The sequence below is a fragment of the Schistocerca americana genome, chromosome 2 (genome assembly GCF_021461395.2).
Source record: "Schistocerca americana isolate TAMUIC-IGC-003095 chromosome 2, iqSchAmer2.1, whole genome shotgun sequence".
Classification (NCBI taxonomy): Eukaryota; Metazoa; Arthropoda; class Insecta; order Orthoptera; family Acrididae; genus Schistocerca; species Schistocerca americana.
This window is the reverse complement of record NC_060120.1, coordinates 141,219,170-141,243,836: the sequence shown is the minus strand read 5'-3', so window position 1 is coordinate 141,243,836 and position 24,667 is coordinate 141,219,170. Positions and strand designations below refer to the sequence as shown.

At 43.7% G+C, this 24,667-nt stretch overlaps 1 protein-coding gene across 2 annotated transcripts in view; it reads left to right on the top strand.

The window, feature by feature from the left end:
• Positions 1-24,667, top strand: part of LOC124595513 (2-hydroxyacyl-CoA lyase 1) — a 125,185-nt gene that overhangs the window by 69,866 nt on the left and 30,652 nt on the right. For both annotated transcript variants that reach the window (XM_047134277.1, XM_047134278.1), the window contains exon 7: positions 21,814-21,889. In XM_047134277.1, coding sequence (XP_046990233.1) covers positions 21,814-21,889 — 76 coding nt within the window. The remainder of the gene's footprint in view (positions 1-21,813; positions 21,890-24,667) is intronic.

Below are 24,667 nucleotides of genomic sequence, written 5' to 3'. Positions count from 1 at the left end.
TGATTTTAAGAAGCTATAGTCCTGTCAAGGTAGCTGATTAATACACTCAAGACAAGGATAGCGCTGAGTGACAAGAGTTGTACTCCTAAGTTGTTGTTTTGAAAGGATCAGCAGTACCAGTATTGGATGTGATGGCCTGGGAAATTTGTTTTTGAACTAGGCTGGAGGGGTGATTATGTACAGTGAAGGCAGAGGTGGCACCCACTGAATTCCAAACCTATGACATCCTCTGTGCTCACCTTAATTAACTTTATACTTACCAACTACTACTTTGCCTCTGAGAAGCAGACACAGAGAGAGATCAGGCGTATAGCCATGGGAACCAGGATGGCTGCTCCTTTCTATGTCAACCTTTTCTGGGGTTCTTTTGAGGGAGTTTTCCTGGGATGCACAAGCCCTCAGCACCTTATATGGATTAGATAAATTGATGACATCTTTGTCATATAGACTCTTGGTGCGCTGACCTGTTGAAATTTTTGGAATCTCTAAATACATTCTTTCATTTAAATTTCGCGTGGTCCTATTCCAAATCTTGTGCAACTTTTTTTGATGGGGTACTTTTATGAACTAGTGATATGACAGGTAGTTCATCATTGTAGGAGTACTTGATAACAAATTCAGAACTATGAAACAAGTGTCACAGTAAAGTGTGCCCAAACAGTCACATCAGCACACACAGTATCCCCTCTGGCAGCAAAGGCAGCATGTATTCTTGCATGTACATGATCATGAAGGTGCCGAATTATATCCTAGAATAGATTGTCCCAAGTGGCTTGCGCCCAGTGTTGCAGTTCAGTAATGTTTCTAACAGGCTCAGGAGGATGAGTAAGTTCCCATGTCACTATATTCCATACGTATCCAGTTGGTGAGAGATCTATGTGGATGTGCATTGTCCCACTGAAAAAGCACATCACCTTCCTGTCAAAGAAATGGCAGTAGCGTGGGGATAACAATCTGTGCAATTTAGTTGGCACTTTACCCTGCAAAAACACCAGATGTTACCACAAGCTGTAAGTGATGGCTCCCTACATCATGAGGTGTGGGGTGGGACCCATTCGTCATGGGCACATGCATTGCAGAGTAAGCTGCTCACCAGGTCTATGTTGTATACATGTATCTCCATAACTGGCATACAGATAGAATCTCCTCTCATCACTAAAGACAGCAGAGTGTCATTTCACCCTCCACTCAACTTCTTCACAATACCAGAGTAGCCACACTTAGCAGTGTCGTAGTGTGAGTGGCTGCCTGCCCAGAGGCACACATGATCTTAGTCCTTCTGCAAGAAGGTCCTCAGTGACACAGTAGGTGCAAAATGCGCCCGAATTTCTTCCCTGGATGATGATCGATTGCCCACCACTGCTTGAACAATGTTTCGATCTTGACTACTCTACTACACACACACATCCATAACTTGGTCTATAGGTATGGGAATGTTCCATAGACTGCTGCTGAAAGCAGTGACACACCAGCAATGTATTGCACCCAGCATACGCAGCAATTGTGTTTTATTCAGTTGCTGTCAGACGGTCCATAAGTAAAAATTATCAATATACCGTAATATTACACGCAGTTGAGGAAGACAGGACTAAAAAAATTGATTGATGTGTTCATTCAGCTTCCCGTAGACCCATTTTGCGACCCTCGTCAAATGGCTGCAGTTGTTCAACAGGAATACATACTCGTCAGAGGGGCATAGTTGTATCCTGGGATGAATGTTGCAAATATTGTTCGCCTCTAAAGTCAGCACAGTTGCTACCTGCAGAGAAAAGACACAGGGTGCACAGAAAGCCTCCTGTGCATCATCTGATCACTGATACTGGTGACATACGAATCACTAACACTACAACCCCGTAGGATGCACGTATTATACGATTGTATCAATGAACACAGTCCTTCAGGATACTGCATATTGCAATTTTTTTTTTCCCAGAGTAAATATCCCAATGTATTTCAAAAATAGATTTTGTGGACCATCATATCCAATTCTGGTACTGCTGATCTCCCCAAAAAAACAAAGGGGAAGCTCATCTCTTGATGTCTTGTCACTCAGTACTGTTCTGCCACTGAATGTATTATTCAGATTCTTCAACAGGTATGAGTTCCTAAAATTATGTCCTGAAATGAGGTCTATTCTGTCTGATATTTGGCCCGCCCCACCTAGAATAGCTTTCAGTCCCCGTCCCAGTCTCTGCAATATACTGGATAAACCCTATGCTTCTTCTGCATGCATTTCCCCACCCTATTGCTCATGCACTTGTGACTGTCCCCACTGTAAGACTTGCCTGATGCACCCTCCTACCACCACCTGCACCAGCTCTGTAACTGGCAAATAATATATCACTAAGAGGAAAGTCACTGTGAAATGACACATACCATGTACCAGCTGGTACATAAACATTGTTTAGCCTTCTATATTGATATGACTGCCACCAAGTTAACACTGAGTGAGGTGGTGCAGTGGTTAGCCCACTGGACTCGCATTCAGGAGGACAACGATTTTAACCCGCATCCGGCCATCCTGATTTAGGTTTTCCATGTTTTCCATAAATTGCTTTAAGCAAATGCCAAGATGGTTTTTGTGAAAGGGCACAGCTGACTCACTTTCCCATCCTTCCCTAAACCAATGGACCCGATCACCTCACTGTTAGGTCACCTTCCTGCAAATCAACCAACCAACCACCAAGTTAACAATTAGGATGAATGGTCTTAGACAGAGGGAGTATACTATCAGCATACAACATGCTGTTTCAGAATACACTCTAGGACATGATAGTCTGGCTCTCTGTGGCTGGTTCACTACACATGCCACCTGGGTTCTCCCTCCTGACAGCAATATTTAGAAGTTTGCATTTGGGGACTGGCTTTACAGGTGCTTTGTTCTCGCCACCTACCTTTCCTACATTTACGTTAATTGCTATAGTCTTAGCGTTTCTTTTGAGTAACTACTTCTTTTCTTTACTCCCTTTTATTTTTCTGCATTTATTTCCCAACCTATTTTTCCTGGCTTCATGCACTTAGCTTTCTGCTCCTATTATCTATATCAACAAGTTTCTTCAGTAATATCTGTCTTGCTCATTTCCCCGTCTTTCACCTGTCAGTTCTCATGTTTTCAAACCTCACCTGGTGCAGGCACCAACAATAAGTCTTTCCTTCTTATCCAATCCAGTAAGTCTTCCCTGACCAAGGAAGGAAGGAAGGAAGATTAGGGTTTAACAGCCTGTTGACATCAAGGTCATTAGAGATGAAACAAAAGCCCAGAATGTTTTGAGGATGGGGAAGGAAATTCACCATGCCCTTTCAGAGGAACAACCCAGCATTTGCTTGAAGCATTTTTTGGAAACAGTGGAAAAATAAAATCTCTATATCCAGGCATGGATTTGAACTGGTGTTCTCCCAAATGCGAGTGCAGTCTGCTAACCACTGCACCATATCGCTCGGTTGCTGACCTGGGGTTCAAAGTGACTTTTCCGTAACTCTTCACATTTCCTATACCTAAAAGCCCTCTTTCTTCATCCCTCTTCCTTTCCCTCCAACCATTCTGCCAGAAGAAGGAACTCCTGGCTATGAAAGCTTGCACATTTGTACATCTATGAATTTTCTCTTGCTGCCACTTGGTGAGGAGATTTTTTTATCTATTTGTATTATATTTTTGAAGATTGATATTTTCATTGCTGTAATTTATCCATGGGGGATTTTGAAGAGTGAATGCTAAGGTTGGCTTTTTTAAAATCTACCTGTTTTTGGAGTTGCATCAGTGATATGTTTATGCTTTGGCCACATGGCCCATATACTCTCAACTGTTTCTTTGCTCAATTAATTCCTTTTGCCACAGCATCGGGTTCACAGTGGAGGTCAAAAGGCTTGCAAAACTTCCTTTTCTGGATATACTGGTGTACAGGAAGGATGATGAGACTCAAAGACTCTGTATATAGAAAATCGATGCATGGAGACTGGTATCTACATCTGATGAATCGTCTGTCATTCACCATACCAACAGCATTGGTCCTGAGAGTGTTGGTAAGGAGGATTTACGCTATCTCAGATGTAGAAATTTAGACCCCAGAACTAAAACGCTGTAATCTTATGTTGAAGGAGAGTGACTACACTGACAAACTGATCCATTGTCCTTAGAGTTTGGGCCTTTACCAGAACCAGTAGAAGATGTATGTAGAGTGGCTGCATCCCTTCATTGTGCTGGTAGCATATCTTCAAATGTAGGAAGGATCTTAAGAAGATAAAATATTAAAAATGTGATTTGTCTGCTAGCCAAGAGCAGAGCTCTTTTTTGGTCAGTTAAAGATGATCAAAGACTGAGGAAGTCCAGCTTTTATAGACTTCTGTACAATTATGGGGAAAAGTATATTGGCCAGAAGATTTGCACTGTTTATGTCAGATATGTTGAGCAACACTACCACACAACTACTGCAACCTGGAAAATTTGCCATTGTGGAGTGCTGGTTCTGTGACAGAGAGGTGCCTTAAAGGAATCCATTGAAATCAGACTAGCAGACAATATTATAAATAGAGACAAGAACTATCCCTTAAAAAAAGGTTGAATCCTGTTTTGTCTGAAATTAAAAGCACAACTGTCTTTGACTTGGCCAGCAAAGGCACATGATCCTTAGCAACTCATTATTTCTGCCAATTTTCACCTTAAAAAAAGGTTGAATCCTGTTTTGTCTGAAATTAAAAGCACAACTGTCTTTGACTTGGCCAGCAAAGGCACATGATCCTTAGCAACTCATTATTTCTGCCAATTTTCACCGCTAGGGTGCAATGCCTCCACTTTGTGTTATGGAACAGCAGCAACAATTTCTCTTCTCTTGAAGGCACTTTGTTCTCCATGGTGTATAAAAGGGCCACTATTTATGCCAGGAATCAATTGGTCATTAGAAGTACATCACACATGTTGAGGATTCATTAGGCTTTCATATTTGTCTGTTGAATACTATCCCAAAATAACAATAACTCTCATCCCTCAGTTCTGATCAAGATTTTTGGAGGGTCTCCCCCATGGTGTAAGGCACATGCTGGAACTGGCAGTCCCCTTCCCACATATTCCCAATTAGGACTACCTTTAACCCTACACCAGCTTTCCTGGTATTTGGCTGCAAAGTCTCTGGCTGTCCAGTGGATCATTACTCAGAAAAAAAGAGAAATCAGTTTTGGAGAGATTTAGCAAACAAGTTTCCCTTCCCCCAATCACTTGTCAGAAGAAAGAACAGCCATACACAGTTTCCAAATACAATGAAGAGACGAAGAACCTGGTACACTTTCCTAATATCATTAGGGCCCCCACGAGCATGCAGATGTGCCACAACGTGACGTGGCATGGACTCAATTAATGTCTAAAGTAGTGCTGGAGGGAATTAACACCATGAATGCTGCAGGGCTGTCCATAAATCCGTAAGAGTTCTATTCTGAACAGCACATTGCAAGGCATTCCAGATATGCTCAATAATGTTCATGTCTGAGGAATTTGGTGGCCAGCAGAAATATTTAAACTCAGAAGAGTGTTCCTGGAGCCACTCTGTAGCAATTCTGGACCTGTGGAGTGTCGCATTGTCCTGCTGGAATTGTCCAAGTCTGTTGGAATGCACAATGGACCTGAATGGATGTAGGTAATGAGTCAGAATGCTTAAGTATGTGTCACCTGTCACAGTCGTATATAGACATATCAGGGGTCCCATATCATTCCAACTGCACACGCCCCACACCGTTGTAGAGCCTCCATCAGCTTAAACAATCCCCTGCTGACATGCGGGGTCCATGGATTCAAGAGGTTGTCTCCATACCCCTACACATGCATCTGCTCGATACAATTTGAAATGAGACTCGTCTGATCAGGTAACATGTTTCTGGTCATAAACAGTTCAATATCTGTGTTGACGGGCCCAGGTGAGGCATAAAGCTTTGTGTCGTGTAGTCATCAAGGTTACATGAGTGGGTCTTTGGCTCTGAAAGCCCATATCGATGATATTTCACTGAATTTTTTGCATGCTGTCACTTGTTGATAGCCCAATACTGAAATCTGCAGCAATTTGCGGAAGGCTTGCACTTCTGTCATGTTGAATGATTCTCTTCAGTCGTCTTTGGTCCTGCTCTTGCAGATCTTTTTTCAGCCGCAGCAATGCTGAAGATTTGATGTTTTACTGGATTCCTGATATTCAAGGTACGCTCATGAAATGGTTGTACAGGAAAATCCCCACTTCATCACTGCCTCGGAGATGCTTGTCCCATTGTTCATGCACCTTCTATAACACCACGTTCAAACTCACTTAAATCTTGATAACCTGCCATTGTAACAACAGTAACCGATCTAACAATTTCACCAGACACTTGTTGTCGTATATAGGCACTGCCAACCATAGCACTGTATTCTGGCAGTTTACATATCTCAGTATTTAAATACGCATGCCTATACCAGTTTCTTTGGCGCTTCAGTGTAGATCCTCACATAATCATCCTACCTGCAGACAGAGCCACCAGACTGCCAATTGTCTGACTTGTCCACCTATAAAGTTTGCCAGACTGATTCTTTCCCAGTAGTCCAACGTGACCTCCAATCATTGCTTAAAGCTGTAGGCCTCTCCCAGAATTTCTCCCTTAAGTCCATTTCCATTCTCACCTCTATAACACCCCACACACTCAGCTTCTTCATGCTCCCCAAAATCCAGAAACCCCACAGTCCTGGACACACCATTGTAGCTGGCTATTGTGCCCCCACAGAAATAATTTTGCCCCTCATTGACCAACACCGCCAACCTGTCACCTGAAATCATTTAACAGCTGTCGTCCCTTCCATATCAAAAAATCCCTCCCATACATGGTCCCTTAGGAATTCACATACATTTAAACCCTTCCATACAGCCTGGCCGCCCAGGGATGATGTATCTGCATTGACAAGAACAGTATGCTGATGGTTTCACAAAGGCCTCGCAGACACACACTATCCCTCAGACCTAGCTTGCAAACAATTATCTCACCCCCCCCCCCCCCCCCCCCCCCCAAAGAAGCAATTGCAGTGGAGTGCACACCTTCTTCACCCAATACCATTTGGAACTGGAACAGCTGAACTACATCCTTCGTCAGAGATTTGATTAGTGATCATCATGGCCTGAAATGAAGGCCATCCTACCCAAGACCCTCCCCACCCCTCCTAAATTGGTGTCTCCTCATCCACCCAACTTCCGTAACATCCCTGTCCATCCCTCTGCTTCACCCAATCCCAACCCCTTGCCACAGGGACCATATTCCTGTGGAAGACGCAGGTGCGAGACCTGTCCAATCCACTCGCACAGCACTTCCTATACCAGGCCTCTCACAGGGTCATCCTACTCCATCAGAAGCCAGGCTACCTGGGAAAGCAGCCGTGTCATATACCATTTTTTTTGCTTCAATCATTGCACAGCTTTTTATGCAGGGTGTTACAAAAAGGTACGGCCAAACTTTCAGGAAACATTCCTCACACACAAATAAAGAAAAGATGTTACGTGGACATGGGTCCGGAAACGCTTAATTTCCATGTTATAGCTCATTTTAGTTTCGTCAGTATGTTCTTCCACCTACGCTCAATGGAGCACATTATCATGATTTCATATGGGATACTCTGCCTGTGCTGCTAGAACATGTGCCTTTACAAGTACGACACAACATGTGGTTCATGCACGATGGAGCTCCTGCACATTTCAGTCGAAGTGTTCGTACGCTTCTCAACAACAGATTTGGTGACCGATGGATTGGTAGAGGCGGACCAATTCCATGGCCTCCACGCTCTCCTGACCTCAACTTTCTTGACTTTCATTTATGGGGGCATTTGAAAGCTCTTGTCTACGCAACCCCAGTACCAAATGTAGAGACTCTTCGTGCTCGTATTGTGGACGGCTGTGATACAATACACCATTCTCCAGGGCTGCATCAGCGCATCAGGGATTCCATGCGATGGAGGGTAGATGCATGTATCCTCACTAACGGAGGACATTTTGAACATTTCCTGTAACAATGTGTTTGAAGTCACGCCGGTACGTTCTGTTGCTGTGTGTTTCCATTCCATGATTAATGTGATTTGAAGAGAAGTAATAAAATGAGCTCTAACATGGAAAGTAAGCGTTTCCGGACACATGTCCACATAACATATTTTCTTTCTTTGTGTGTGAGGAATGTTTCCTGAAAGTTTGGCCGTACCTTTTTGTAACACCCTGTATTGAGTATGACTACCAACCAGCTGTCCACCAAGCTGAATGGCCACCACCAAACTGGGCCAAGAGCAAAGTGGACCACCCTGTGACACAACTTGCAGCTGAAGATTTCAATGGCTGTTTCACAAACGGGGTCATCTTGACCCTCTCCTTCAACACTAGCTTTTCTGAATTGCACATGGGGGAGTTACACTTGCAACATGTTCTCCATTCCTGAAATTATTGCGGCCTCAACAAATGCTAACCTAGTGTTCCCACACTCTTCACCCAATAGTCTCTGCCTCCTCTGTCGTACACCTCCTCCCAACTCACTTCCCCTCACACTCATTTTGTGCCACTTTCTGCCATTGCACTCCTCAAACCTATTTCCCAGGTATAAATCAAACATCTTGTACATAGCACCTGTTTATTTAGTAGCATTTTATCCTCAAAAGTTTTGAACAGATCTAAAAATGTGTGTGTAACACAGGTACACCTATTGAGAGTTTCAAGTACCATTTTGTAAACTCGGGATGATTCTGTTCTACCTCAGAAGCCAAAGTGACTCATTAGGTAGCTTGTGTTTATTCAGGTAATTCATTAGTCTGTTTTTGGTGTATATTATTATTTTTTTAAATGGTGAGAGTAGGGAAACTGGCTTTTAGGTTTTCATTACTTTCCTTCTGTCTGTGTGTGTGTGTGTGTGTGTGTGTGTGTGTGTGTGTGTGTGTGTTTTGGGTGCTCGGGTAAAATACCTGAACTAAAATACTCATTTATTATATTTGTTGTCTGTACACTTTCAGAACCGAGATTGGCACCACTTCTAGTCCTGCTTACTTCTTATTTTTCAATTTTCATATTGCTTCCCTGATTTCATGCCCCATTGTGGGGTACTGCATCATTTTGCTGGCTTCACAATGCATGATGATTACTTCACCTGTTTGAGAGAAATTTTGTTGCAGATTCTCTGTAATACCTGAAAAAGATACATTTACAAATTTTCTAGTTCTTATGAGTTTTCTATTAATTGACTTCCATCTTTACATTTGTATGTTAATGAACTTGTGCCTGCTTTTTCTTGTTTCATGTTGTAAGATGTCCCACACAACTTTACTTTTATTGTCAAGTTTATGTATTATTTTGTCATTAAATAATATGTTTGCAGCAAACAGTGCCCTATAACTGTGATGATAATTGAGGAACTCTTGGTTTGCATAATGTGTTTTTTTTTAAAGAACTTAGTTTTTTAAGAGTTCCAGAGGACTTTCTAATGCACACTGTTATCCATTTAATTTCCTTAGCTGCTGCTGCCTTTAGTAGCCACTTCTGGGAATGTCTCATTTTGTCTACATTGTTTTTTGCCTACACTTCATTCCAGGTTTGATTTGTCAGTGGCCCTGAAAACGCATTTCTCTTAGGTTTGTAGAATATCCCTCTGCGCGCCTACAGTTTTGTCGATATATAAGATAATCTTAGCTTTGGGAATTGAGGCTCCGTCAAGGATTTCAGTTAACTCATGAAAAAAGGGGTTCACTTTGCAACTAGTTGAGCAGTACACATCAAATGCTTAAATTTTTATGAATGTTAAGTTTTGTTAGTTCAGTGGCTGACATTATGAAATGTTTAACTATGGTAATTCCAGTGATATCTTGCTGATCTTTAAAATGTGTCCCATTTCTGAAACACATATTTGATACGCCATTCTTTATTGTAGTTTTACAGTAGCAGCTTGCCCTTTCGTATGATGGCAGCACTACACCGGTGTTCTGTAATGTGTATCACTACATTGTTCTCCCCCAGGAGGCTTGCCACTCTTTGGCAGGTTTGTGCTTGGCTACCATGGGGCCTCAGCCTTTGCAGCATTTTTTCCCTTCTGTGCTGCATGTCTATCCTCTTGCTGTTCTTTTTTCCCTCCCTTGGGGAACATGTCTGGGGTATTATTGAGAATGTTCTGTATTCTATCGCTGACAAGCGAACAGTCACTTTCGTTTTACGGACCCTTTTCCTTTCTGTTTTTCCCTCCTCCTCTCGTTCCTCCACTTCAGTGTTTGAGGATCCTCTTTTTCTTCTTCTTCCTCCCTGTGCACTCCTGAAGGCTGGCCCGTGCATCTGACACGTAACAGGTGACTGGGTAATGCGTAATTCTCATCCCCGGGTCGACATGTAGGGTTTTCACATACCCGCAGGCACAGGCCAGGCCCAGGGAGGGGTGATTGCCTGGGCAGTAACCTTCATAAATTGTTGATTGGTCCCTCTGTCAAGTGTGTGGGCAGTGTGACCTGAGGTGTCAACAATCACCCAAGGCAGGTGGGCCCTCTTGTGAAGGGGGCCCCCAGTTGGAAGGAGCATGCCATCAGAGACACTGGCAATCGTGGGGGATTTCCTTGAGATGAGTCAATCATCTTCCTACTTAACATCTACAAAACATAAATGTAATGGGGCTAATGATTCAAAGACCCTTCCCACTGCACCACGGTTCCTTGTGGTCTCATGTACTGAAGACTGTCAATCCTTCGCCACGGTAAATCTGTTTATTATTCAGAAGGTGTAGATGCAATTGCCGGCCCTGTGAAATCCTGCTCTTTTACAGAATGGCGCTGTGCTTTTGGAGATGGCTTCTGATTCTCAAGCAAAATAACTACTTGTTGCCTCGCTTCTCCACAGTTACCCTGTTCATGTCGAGGCCCATAGAACTTTGAATTCTTCCCGTGGTGTAATTTACACAAGGCTGCTTTACAGTCTAACTGAGGCTGAAATTCAGTCTTACCTCTCTGATCAAGGTGTCAATGCAGTCCATCATGTAATGGAATAAAGTAGATTCCTTCTTAGTGCCCACCCGTACTCTCTTTCTCACCTTTTATAGAGTGGTGCTTCTGCCCAAGCTCAAAGCAGGCTGTAAAATTATCACCATCCAGCCGTACATTCTGAACCTGATGCACTGCTACCAATGTCATCGTTTCAACCACACAAGAATGTCTTGTCGACACCCAACCCCATGTGTCACCTGTGGTAGGGATGCACACGAGGGTGATTGTCCGCCTCCTTCTCCCTGCTGTATCAACTGCAATGGCGGCCGTGCTGCCTCCTCTTGGGATTGTCCAGTGTATCTTGATGAGTGAACTGTTCAAGAGATCCAGGTAAAGGAAAAAGATGCAGAAAAAGGTGCTTTATCCAGTCCCTCGTAAGTTACTGGCTAGTCGCAAACCCTGCATTCTTCTGTCTGGTACCTATAGTTCTGTTCTTGTTACCCCTCACTCCATGAAGGACATGGCCACACATACATGCGACCTCCAATTCAGCTCTGAGGTTGTGAAATTGACCAGTGTCAAGGTAGCATCACCATCCCCCCGTCCAGCTGTGCAACAAGCCATCAAACTCACACCTCAAGGGGCGAAGCCACCAGCTACACAACCAGTAGGCCAGAAAGGACAGAAGGAGTACTCCCTTGAAGACTTCTTCCGTCCCTCCAGCCAAACAACACCCAAGTCTTCATCTAACTGAAAAGGCTCGAAGTAGTCCACCAAAGGCAAGAGGTCTTCTCCTTTGCCATCTCGATGATTCTTTTCAATGGTGTTGCCATGTGGTACCTTAGCCCGGCTAGCTCTGTGTTGCAGGTGCACACCAACAACTATTTTTCAGTGTTGGACTCCACAGACCAACCACACAAGTAAGCTGATGCTTCTGTGGATTCCATCGAGCAGGATCCTCCTGCTTCTGTGTCCCGTACTAGCGCCTTTTCCCCAGCTATCACTCAGCAGCTGCCAAGGTGACACTCCTACATCTCTTAATTATCATGACTCTCCTCCAATGTAATATTGTGGCCTTTGGCCGTATAAAGAGGATTCATGGCTGCCTTTAGCGTCGCAGTGTCCCCTTGTACTCTGCCTTCAGGAAATGAAACTGCACCCTAATGACCACTTGGAGCTTTCACATTTCTTACCGATTCATTTTGATCTTCCCTGAGGTCGGCATTCCGTCTCATGGGGGTGTGATGCTGCTCATCCGGGATGATATTCATAGTCAGCCCATCTCCCTGACTACCAATCTCAAAGCTGTTGCAGTTTGCCTTTTCCTTCCCCACCTGACTTTTTCCCTCTGTACCACATGTGTGTCCCTTCATCATTCAGTGTCACCAGGGCAGACTTCCTTCAACTTACTGGGGAACTACCTCCACCCTTTTTGCTACTAGGAGACTTTAATGCACATCATCCCCTTTGGGGTTCTCCCAGGACCTGTCAGAGAGGTGCGCTCTTGGATGACCTTCTTAACCAACTTAACTTCTGCTGCCTTAACACTGGATCATCTGCTTTCCTTTCCACCTCCTTGCACAACTATTCCCATTTGGATCTCTCCTTGTGCACTACGCAGCTTGTCACTCATCTTCAGTGGTCCATTCTGACACCTTCTCAAGCGACCATTTCCCGAGTGCTATCTGTTTGCTGACTCCTACCCCATTCGCGTGCACACCTAAATGGCAGATTCCTAAGCCTGACAGGCAGTTTTACCAATCCCTGCCAACCTTTGAAGAACGAGATTTCCCCAGTTGTGATGACCAGGTGGAATATCTCACAAACATTATCCTTACTGCTGCAGAATGTTCCATTCCCCGCACTTCCTCTTTATCACATTGTGTCCCAGGCCCTTGGTGGATTGAGGCATGCCGCCGCTCTTCACATTTTTAACTGCCATATAAACAGATGCATGCAAAGTGTCGTCTCATTCTTCGGGATTGCAAAAGAGCTAGCTGTATTTCGTGCACTAGTTCTTTTAACAGTTGCTCACCTTCCTCTGTCATGTGGGCCAACCTCTGACAGCTCTCTGGAACCAAGATCCATTCCCCAATTTCTGGCCTGGCAATAGCTGATGATGTCATTGTGGACCCTATTGCTGTCTCCAACACCTTGGACCGCCATTTTGCGGAAGTTTCGAGCTCTTCCCACTAACACCCTGCCTTCCTCCATCGGAAGTGAGTGGAGGAGGCCCAGGCAATACCCTTCTCTTCTCCAAATCTTGAGTGCTACAATGCCACCTACGCTATGAGGGAGCTAGATCATGCTCTCAGTTCATCCCGATCCTCCTCTCCACGGCCAGACGCCATCCACATTCATATCTTGCAGCACCTTTCTCTTGCAGGGAAGCACTTTTTCTGCTTAACACGTACAGTCGAATCTGGACAGAGGGCACATTTCCTGTATGCTAGCGTGAAGCCACTGTCATGTCCATACCTAAGCCCTTTAAGGACAAAAACCTTCCTTCTAGCTACTGCCCCATCTCTCTTACTGGCTGCGTTTGCAAGGTGATGGAACGTATCATTTGTGCCCGGCTGGTGTGGTGGCTTGAATGCACAGTGTGGATTTTGAGTGTGACGTTCTGCGGTTGACCATCTCGTTACTTTGTCAACCCATGTCATGAATAGTTTTCTGCAGAATTCCCTGTTTTTCGATTTGGAGAATGCCTATGACACCTGCTGCAGAACTGGTATCCTCCGTACTCTTTATATGTGGGGCTTCCGTGGGTACCTGCTGTTTTCTTCGGGCATTTTTACAAGACTGAGTTTTCAAGGTGCATGTGGGTTCTGCCTTGTCGGACACCTTTATTCAGGAAAATGGTGTGCCTCAGGGTTCCATCCTGAGCGTTGTCCTCTTTGCTATCACCATTAAGCCTATAATGACCTGTCTCCTGCCGGGCATCTCTGGATCTCTCTTTGTTAACAATTTTGCCATCTATTGCAGTTCTCCATGGACATGTCTCACTGAGCAGCATCTTCAGCGCTGTCTTGATCGTCTTTACCCCTGTAGCACCGACAATGGCTTTTGCTTTTCCACTGCCGAAACCATCTGTATGAATTTCTGGCAGTGAAATTGGTTTCTCCCACCATCTTTACGTCTTGGGCCTGTTGCTCTTCCATTTGTAGAAACTACAGAATTCCTGGGGCTCATGCTTGATAGGAAACACTCTGTCTTCCCATGTGTCTTATATGGCAGCCCGCTGTACGTGGTACCCCACTGTCCTATGTGTCTGCCTGGGGTGCAGATCGAACCACCCTCCTCCGTTTGTACCAGCCATTGTATCTTTGAAAGTAGACTATGGGTGCTTTGTTTATGCATCTGCACATCCGTCTCTCTAATGCTGTCTCAACACTGTCCACCATCGTGGCACTGGCCACTAGTGCCTATTACACTAGCCCGGTTGAGAGTCTGTATGTTGAAGCTGCTGAACTATCGTTGTCATAGCGCCGTGACTTTCTCCTAAGAGGTATGCATGCTGTTTGTATGCCATGTGTGACCACTCATCCTATGCCTCCTTCTTCGATGATTCCTTTTATCACCAGTATGGGGCGCTCCTCTCTTCTCTGTTACATCCTGGAGTCCGCTTTTGGCACTTGCTTCGGCAGCTTAACTTCACACTACCTGAAACTTTCTGGTGGGTGTGAACCCTTCACCACCTTCGCTTCGTGAAGCAGCCCATGTTAACCTTGACCTTCACCTGCTTCCTAAGGACACTACTCCAGCCTCACTCTATCGCCTTCAGTTTTACGACATTCATAAGGAACTTCGTGATAGTGTCTTTGTGTACACTGATGGCTCTCGGGCTGACCATGCTGTTGGGTGTGCCTTCGTCATTGGCACCCGTGTCTTTCAATATTGGCTTCCAGCACACTCCTCAGTATTTACAGCCGAACTCTTTGCTCTGCATCAGGCCACGGAGTACATCCGGCGACACAGCCTATTCAATTGTGTCCTCTGCTCACACACACTCAGTGCCCTTCAAAGTCTGTGTGCACTGTACACTGCCTGTCCCTTAGAGAAGTGGGTCCAGGAAAACTGTCACTTGCTCACTCTTGGTGGAGCCATTATCATGTTTCTGTGGGTTCCTCGTCATGTCGGGCTGCCAGGAAATGAGGCTGCTAATGCTGCTGCCAAGGCTTCAGTTCTTGTACTGCAGCCCACAAGTACCTATATTCCCTCCAATGATCTCTGCGTTGCCGTCTGTCAGGAGGTGGTGTCCCTTTGGCATCGCCAATAGTACTCCCTCCACACAAATAAGCTTCAGCTTATTAAGCCTTTCCCAGCACCTGGGACGACCTCATCTCGGTTCTCCCGCCGGGAGAAGATTATTTTAACTCAGCTGCATATTGGGCACTGCCTTTTTAACTATTGTCATTTGCTAAGTGGCGCTACCCCACCACTCTGTACATATTGCACTAAAATTTTAACTGTCCGCCACTTCCTGATGGACTGCCCTATTTTTAACCATTTATGTTCCAGCTTGGGTTTGCCGTCTGATATATCAGTTGTTGTTCTAAATGATTAATGGAAAATCTCATATAAAGATGTGAAACAAATACTAACAAAGAGATAGAGGAGCTGGCCAGTACTTACCTCAGCTCAGTACAGCCGATAGATACACAAAAAACAGAACTGAAAATTTACATTCCTAGCTTTCGGAACAAATGTTCCTTCATCAGGGAGGAGAGAGGGAAAAGAAAGGGAAGAAGGGAAAGAAGATTCAGTTACTCACAACCCAGGTTATGAAGCAACAGGGAAGGGAAAACAGGGAGGGTAGCAAGGATGGAGGCATGGTGGTCAGAGGGAAGCCAAAGATATTCTACTGTAAGTACTGTGCTAGCTTCAGACCAAAGAGGATGCATACAGAAGTAAAGAGGTATATAGTATAAAGATAAACACAACTATGTAGGATGAAAAGATGCGTGAATGGCTGAAGAGGAAAGGGAAAGAGGAGAAGACTGAAGAGTAAATGGGAGTGAGGTTGTTTGACGTAGGTTCAGTCCAGGGGGATGGCAGGGTGAAAGGATGTGTTGGAGTGCAAGTTCCCATCTCCGCAGTTCAGAGGGACTGGTGTTGGGTGGGAGAAGCCAAATGGCACATACGGTGTAGCAGGTTCCTAGGTCCCTAGAATTATGCTGGAGGGCATGCTCCGCTACTGGGTATTGGACATCTCCTAGGCGGACAGTTCATCTGTGTCCGTTCATGCGCTCAGCCAGTTTAGTTGTTGCCATACCAATGTAAAAGGCTGTGCAGTGCAGGCATGTCAGTTGATAAATGACATGTGTAGTTTCACACGTGGCCCTGCCTTGAATTGTGTATGTTTTACCAGTAGCGGGGCTGGAGTAGGTGGTTGTGGGGGGATGCATGGGGCAGGTTTTGCAGCGGGGTCGGTTACAGGGGTAGGAACCGCTGGGTAGAGAAGGTAGTCTGGGAATATTGTAGGGTTTAACAAGGATGTTATGGAGGTTAGGGGGGCGACGAAAGGCAACTCTGGGTGGTGTGGGGAGAATTTTGTCAAGGGATGATCTAATTTCAGGGGTTGACTTGAGAAAGTCATATCCCTGGCGGAGTAATTTGTTGATGTTTTCGCGGCCAGGATAATATTGGGTGACAAGGGGGATGCTTCTGTGTGGTCTGGGGGAAGGAACATTGTTGTTGGACGGGGAGGAATGTATTGCTCGGGAGATCTGTTTGTGGACAAGGTCTGCGGGATAGTTGTGTTCTTTTCCCCTGATCTGGACATACTTGCTTGGTCAGGCCAACTTTTTCTGTATTTTTCTTATTTAATGGTCTTCCTTTGGTATTGAACATTAGCAACACAATTTCTTTCTTTCTCATCCTTCCCTCCATGTTTTATTCCTTCTTATGATTACTATTTTAACTTTAGTTATTTAATTTCCCTACCCACCAGTTACCCACTATGTACCCTAATCCTATACCACATTATTTACATTCATTCTGGAAACATGTATTCACCATAGCCAAACTGCAATCCCACATACTTTTCCTCCGGTCCTGCTTAACCTTTGGAATTACACCTAAAGGACTTACCTTAAAAGTTCCCATCTCTGGGTGCAATTCCTCCTTCCACCAGTCTCTCCTGGACTTCCAGAACCTTCAATCCTTAGCCCTTACCCAACTTGTCCTGAATCTCTACACTACTTCATGTAACCACCACTCCCAACAGCTCCTATCTCTCTTCAAAGTCCTCCACCTCTCAAACCCTTGCTTGGAGAACACACTGAGGAACATCATCCTAGAAGCCAGCTGCAAACTTGAGTTCCATGCCACACACCACCTGCAAAAACTATCCACAGTGCTAGTGCAACACCTAAGAAGTGGGGTCCCTCTCCCTATCCCTCACAAACACCAACCACAACAGAACCTTCAACAAACCCCCCTCATAGCCAACAAACCTAGCCTAGCCACCCTACTCAATCTCCCCATCCCAGCACATACCCCACACAGACCAAATCTCAACTATAACCACAGTCAAATGCCACATAGCACCAGTCCCAATTCAGTTCTAAACCTCTCATCCAGATCCCTCTCTCCTCCAGAGACATCTGTTCTATCAAAAGGCTTAACCTTTAGCCCCACGCCTAAATTCAACCACACTGCCCTGGTTAAAGATCTCCTCTCATTCACCTGGAACCTCAACTGGAAATATCACTTCACTACCCAAACACAGCCCCCAAATACTAGACCCAGTGTTCAACCCTGTCTAGAACAGTTCCGACTGCCTTCTCAAAGGGATCCTCCTCCCCTCCCCCAAAACCATCCCTTGCAGACATTTCAGGAATTCCTCGCATCCAGTGTTGCCTCCCAGTCCTCCTTGAAGAACATCCCGACAACCCCCAACATCAACCCAGCTGAAGCCCGTGCCATTAAGGAGCTGAAAATAGACTGCTCTATTGTCATCCTCCCGGCGGATAAAGGCTCCACAGCTGTCGTACTTGACCATGTGGAGTATGTGGCAGAAGGACTGCGTTAACTCTCCGACACCTCAACCTACAAAGCTGTTACCCAGGATCCCATTCCCTCCATCCAGACTGAGCTGCAGAAAATCCTAAAAATTTAAGGTCCCTCACAAGGCCTCACAACGGCTTCCATAGATCTACTCACTCCACCTGAGCCACGTACACCTACCCCTACCCCTATTACCCAAAATCCACAAAGAGAACCATCCTGGCCGTCCCATTGTAGCAGGCTTCAAAGCCCCAACAGATCGTATCTCAGCTCTGGTAGACCAACACCTCCAACCTATTACCCGCAGACTCCCATCCTACATCAAAGACACAAACCACTTCCTAGAACGCCTCAAATCCATTCCCACTCCTCTCCCACCTGAAACCTTACTTGTCACCATAGATGCTACATCCCTTTACACAAACATCCCACATACCCATGGTCTCTCTGCCCTTGAGCACTACCTCTCCCAACGCCCACCCGAAGATCTTCCAAAAACCTCGTTCCTTATCACACTTACCAACTTCATCCTCACCCATAATTACTTCACTTTTGAAGGCCAGACCTACAAACAAATCAGGGGAACGGCCATGGGAACCAGGATGGCTCCATCCTATGCCAACCTCTTCATGGGCCGCATGGAGGAGGCTTTCCTGAAGACCCAACAGCTGCTTCCCCTGGCCTGGTATAGGTTTATAGATGACATCTTTGTGGTCTGGACTCATGGTGAAGAAACACTCCTTAATTTCCTCCATAACCTCAACTCCTTTTCAAATCTGAATTTCACCTGGTCCTTCTCCAAAACCCAACCCACCTTCCTGGATGTTGACCTTCATCTTGTTGAAGCTCACATCCACACCTCTGTCCATATCAAACCCACAAACAAACAACAGTACCTTCACTTCGACAGCTGCCACTCATTCCACATCAAACGCTCCCTTCCCTACAGCCTAGGTATTCATGGCAAACGTATCTGCTCCAGTGACGAATCCCTCAACAATTACACCAATAACCTGACCAGTTCTTTCCTCTCCCGCAACTATCCTGCAGACCTTGTCCACAAACAGATCTCCCGAGCAATACATTCCTCCCCGTCCAACAACAATGTTCCTTCCCCCAGACCACACAGAAGCATCCCCCTTGTCACCCAATATTATCCTGGCCTCGAAAACATCAACAAATTACTCCGCCAGGGATATGACTTTCTCAAGTCGACCCCTGAAATTAGATCATCCCTTGACAAAATTCTCCCCACACCACCCAGAGTTGCCTTTCGTCGCCCCCCTAACCTCCGTAACATCCTTGTTAAACCCTACAATATTCCCAGACTACCTTCTCTACCCAGCGGTTCCTACCCCTGTAACCGTCCCCGCTGCAAAACCTGCCCCATGCATTCCCCCACAACCACCTACTCCAGCCCCACTACTGGTAAAACATACACAATTCAAGGCAGGGCCACGTGTGAAACTACACATGTCATTTATCAACTGACATGCCTGCACTGCACAGCCTTTTACATTGGTATGACAACAACTAAACTGGCTGAGCGCATGAACGGACACAGACGAACTGTCCGCCTAGGAGATGTCCAATACCCAGTAGCGGAGCATGCCCCCCAGCATAATTCTAGGGACCTAGGAACCTGCTACACCGTATGTGCCATTTGGCTTCTCCCACCCAACACCAGTCCCTCTGAACTGCGGAGATGGGAACTTGCACTCCAACACATCCTTTCATCCCGCCATCCCCCTGGACTGAACCTACGTTAAACAACCTCACTCCCATTTACTCTTCAGTCTTCTCCTCTTTCCCTTTCCTCTTTAGCCATTCACGCATCTTTTCATTCTACATAGTTGTGTTTATCTTTATACTATATACCTCTTTACTTCTGTATGCATCCTCTTTGGTTTGAAGCTGGCACAGTACTTACAGTAGAATATCTTTGGCTTCCCTCTGACAACCATGCCTCCATCCTTGCTACCCTCCCTGTTTTCCCTTCCCTGTTGCTTCGTAACCTGGGTTGTGAGTAACTGAATCTTCTTTCCCTTCTTCCCTTTCTTTCCCCTCTCTCCTCCCTGATGAAGGAACATTTGTTCAGAAAGCTAGGAATGTAAATTTTCGGTTCTGTTTTTTGTGTATCTATCAGCTGTATTGAGCTGAGGTAAGTACTGGCCAGCCCCTCTATCTCTTTGTTAGTATTTATATCAGTTGTTGTAGCAAATGACGTGCGGGCTGTCGACTGCGTTTTACTTTTTACCCGTTGAAGCAATATGGCAAAGGTCATTTAATTTTTAGCTTTGGACCTCTGTTTCCATGTGGTGTCTTTTTAAGCCCTTTTTCGACGTGCCTGTTTTTAGCTCCCTTCTCTTCTGTCAATTGGAACTGACATATAGTCATTTAACTCCTCTCTATGCTCATGTTCTGTAATTCTGACTTGGGCACGTATGACCCCAGTTGGTGTTTTGCACCCTGAAGCAAAACAAAAACAAAACAAAACTACATTGTTCAAAGACTGTAATTTGACTTCAAGTTGCTATACTTTATTTTCAATAGACTACATGTTTTGGCGAAGGACTGTTAATTCTTTGTACATTTCTGAGTGTTTTTTCCTTGAGATTTCTTTTTCTTTCATACTACTGGTAAGTGTACTTTCCAGAATGGTACATTCTATCTTTTGTGTGTACCTGTTGTAGAAATCTCTAAACTGATCGAGATACTTTTTAGGAAGAGGACTCTGTTGCATTGTGCCGTAAAAAGGACCATCTGCGACCCCACCCACACCCCATACACGCTTACTAATTAGCTCCACCAAGGGACCGATGACTGTTGCAGTCTGGTCCCTTTAATCCCACAAACCAAACCAAACCTAGCTCCACCAACCTTCCCTTCTCAGATATGTTGAGGTGCAGATCACGCATAATGCACCTTCATCTCCTGAAACTACCAACAAGCACCAGTGCTATTTGCACCCAGTCAGCAGTCACTAGCACCATTCCTAGCTCTGCATTATCTCACAGTACAGCACTGTCAAGGCTAGGCTGATCATGTCACCAGAACAGCTCAGTAGAGCATACATATTTGTTGTTAGTTGAGGAAGCTAGTTACCTCTGGTCACCACTTATGTTATACACCCTTTCTTTCCAGATTTACCTGCCCCAACCACCCTATTGCTATCTCATTATCTTTAGTGAGACATACTAGTACTTTCAGATACTTAATTGCATGTGATTTATGATATTGGTTTACAGTTTGACTTCATCTGTACTTCCCGTTATATACACCAATTTGACCACTCTCATTATTGGGACTGTTGCAGGCATATTTTACTATTACTGCAATTAATAAAGTAGGTGAGACATTTTGAGAATTCTTTCAAGCACATCTTGGTAACCACACTAGATGTGACATATCTCACCAATGAGTATTCATTCTTTAACATACTTGTTACCCTGCATATATCATGTGGAAGCAGGTGATTAAAGAAATTTTCTGTATGGTGCTCGAGAAAAAGGATATCCCAAAGAAACAGTGGAAAAATTTACTAAAAGCTATTTATTGCTGTGTTTCATGACATGAAGCAAGGAAACAAGAAAGAATGAGAGTGAAAACAATTTAACCCTGCATATTGTGAAATGTGTGGTAACTGTATTGTCCCACTAATAATGAAGTATACAGTTTCAGGATGTTGAGTCTCCCATTGTTTACTTTCGATGTTACAAGTCTTCCCTTTGACACTATTGTCTGCATATATGTAAGTTATGTAGCTGTCATTGCTGTGCCTGCAAATTTTGTGAATGTTAGCTAGTTATCAGAGAGTAGATCAGCAGAAGAATGAATTTTAAATCCCTAATATTGCATTAATCTGTTTCTTACAGGCTATGTGTTTGGACACAACAGTTCCACTGAATTATTATACAGTTTTTCATCATATTCAGGAACTTATTCCAAAAGGTATGTTACAATTTGCATCTTAATATTGTAGCACTTAGAGAGAAGTCTACTCTTTTCTCTACTTCTTCTGTTTCCCAATCCTATTATTATTATTATTATTATTATTATTATTATTCAGTGACAGTGAAAGAATTAGCAAGTTATATAACAGATATTAGCTTTATTAGGATTCAGAAAACAGTTAACGGGGTGGACTCTACTAGGAAAGAAGTGATCAAATTGTTCTTATTAGGGATGGAAAATGTCATTGTCAGGCACTGTAATACTGTTTTGTACACACGTGTTAGAAGCTGCTGGTTATGAAATAGGAAGAATATTAAGAAATTGACAACATATGAAGGGAGATTGCAGTAACTTGGTGATGAGGAATGTGGGAGACAATGGAAGGTGGTGGAGGAATATTCTTCTGAGTGATGTTGCTATCCATGTGAAATTAATTAACATGCAATGGGAATGGCTATGAGTTACCCCTTGCACAAGCTATTCAGTCTTATTTCCCTACTTACAAGAGAGGTTTGTCTCCTGAAATTTTGATGATAGTGCATTTCCTATTTACCTTCCACAATTACTCACCAAAACAAAGTTTATATTTATTAAAGAATAACGTAAAAGGAGTTTATTGATGCTTTTAGCAGTGAGAATTTTCATTACATTAAAGATGTCACATAGCAATGTGAAGGGTACTCTGAAGTTAAATGGAACAGTACACTGGAGCATGCACAGGTGCTAATGCAAGTGTGCTCGTGTGCACGCATGCGCGCCTGCCCGCCTACACACCTCCACACACACACACACACACACACACACACACACACACACACACACGTTTTTAATAGAAAACCTATTAAAAACTCATTGTGCTTCTACTGGTAGTCAACTGTTCTTCTAATGAGCTGTTCTTATGGCGGTTTTTAGCTTTGCCACTCAAATTGGTTTGTTGAGCAGCTCTCCCACCAGCTGTCTCAGGATATCAACTTAAGCAGGTGTGACTGGTGTGAACCAACTGTGACTGTTGTCTTATGTAAGGCAATAGCAAGTACCTCCCACAGGTGGCAAGACAAGGCTACATAGAGAGATACTAATTAAGTTTGTCAAGGGTAGATCAGTAAACTGTTAATGGGAAACATTTATGAGCCTTAGTACCTATGTGCCTTAAGTAAAGTCTGTGGCATTGCTGTAAATATGTTGAAGGTGTCCCCTGTTTGTTTTTTTGCTGCTGTGGTATATAATACTGACATGTGTAGACACTAAAGAGCCAATTTCTGGAGAATCATTTCCGGCTGCTGGATAAAGAGTGCTTTATTTAGCTGTCAGTTCTACAAAATGTGCTCAAAACAAGATGTTGTATTTTGAATCTTTATACAGATGGTGAAGTGTAATGAATGCTGACAGTAGCGATACAAACTTGACATCTATGTAATTTCTTCCACCCATGTGAATAGTTGCTGTGTTTCAGCATGTGAGTTGTTACCAGTTCGGATTGTTTTCATGAAAGTATTTTCTAAATTGTATATCTCTTTCTTGTGGAACATCTAGTTTTAATATTTGTTATTGGCCACAACTATACCATGTAATAATGACTTAAAGCTGAAATTGCAGTTGTAGGATTCATTATAAATATGTGCAGTCAGTGGTAAAAACTTCATCCTTAAAAAAATTGTTCTGTTTGTTTTTGTGTTTGTGTGTTTGAAACTGAAATGAGCAACCAATCAAAGGCTTGCCGTAATGGATGTGGAACAAATCATTTTTAATTTTTGGTTAATGACACTCGACTTTGATTTCAAGTGTCATAAGTGTGCAAATTTTGTACGATTACTCATAGCTTTCTAAATATATTAAATGACAATCAACGACCATCTTTGGTTGGCGAGTCATGCACATTCACAGTTCTTGTAAAGATAAGTGTTTAATTGAGTAATAACAATTAAGGCAATATTACATCACAATTAAGTAAATTAATGCCCATTGTAAGCTATCAATTGAAGGTTCAAATTTTTTGTATTTTCTGAAAAAAGAAAACATTCAGAGGCGCGAATTTTGGACTAGGATTTGTTTACATTGTGATATACTGTAAGTTACATGATTATTTCAGTAAAGTAAAGTTTGTGTTGCTAGTGTATTCTTATACGCTATCCATTTGATTCTCTAGTAAGTAGCCGAAGTGAAACGTTCCGAAATAAGTGAAAAGTTTATATAGTGTAGGCTCAGTTCTTTGTTTACTTTTTGTTTTATCATGTAAACAATACAGGTTATATCATTTTTGTTTCTCGAGAAGTTTTGATTTAGTATCCGAACTATAGGCCTAAACTTTCTAAGCAATTTAATATATTAATTGTGTAGTCTATAAAGTTATTCTTGTTTTAGCCTAGACTAAAGCTAAAATTTGTTTGCCACGAGTGAGAAATGTATGACTTGCTGTAGGACTGTTAGTTCCAAGGTGTGGTTGTTGCAGTTTCTTTCATGTTGGTGACTGTAGCAGCAAGGGAATTGGGGAAATAAACAAGGCTTATTGGTTGTGTAAGATTTGCTGTGGAGGTAGGAAGATAATGGAACAGGAGAAGAAGATTGCTGCCCTTCAGGTGGAACTAGATAAAGTGAAACTAGGTCTGGAAAGGTTAAGGAGGGAGAAGGGAAAAGAGAGGTGGGAAGTGACAACAGGATATAGAAGAAATAGGAATAAGACATTCTCGAACAGTGTGGTTGTGAATGTGGAAAACAGGTTTGATCTGTTGTCACAGTTGGAAACTGATGAGCCACAAATAGATGTAGGAGTAGACA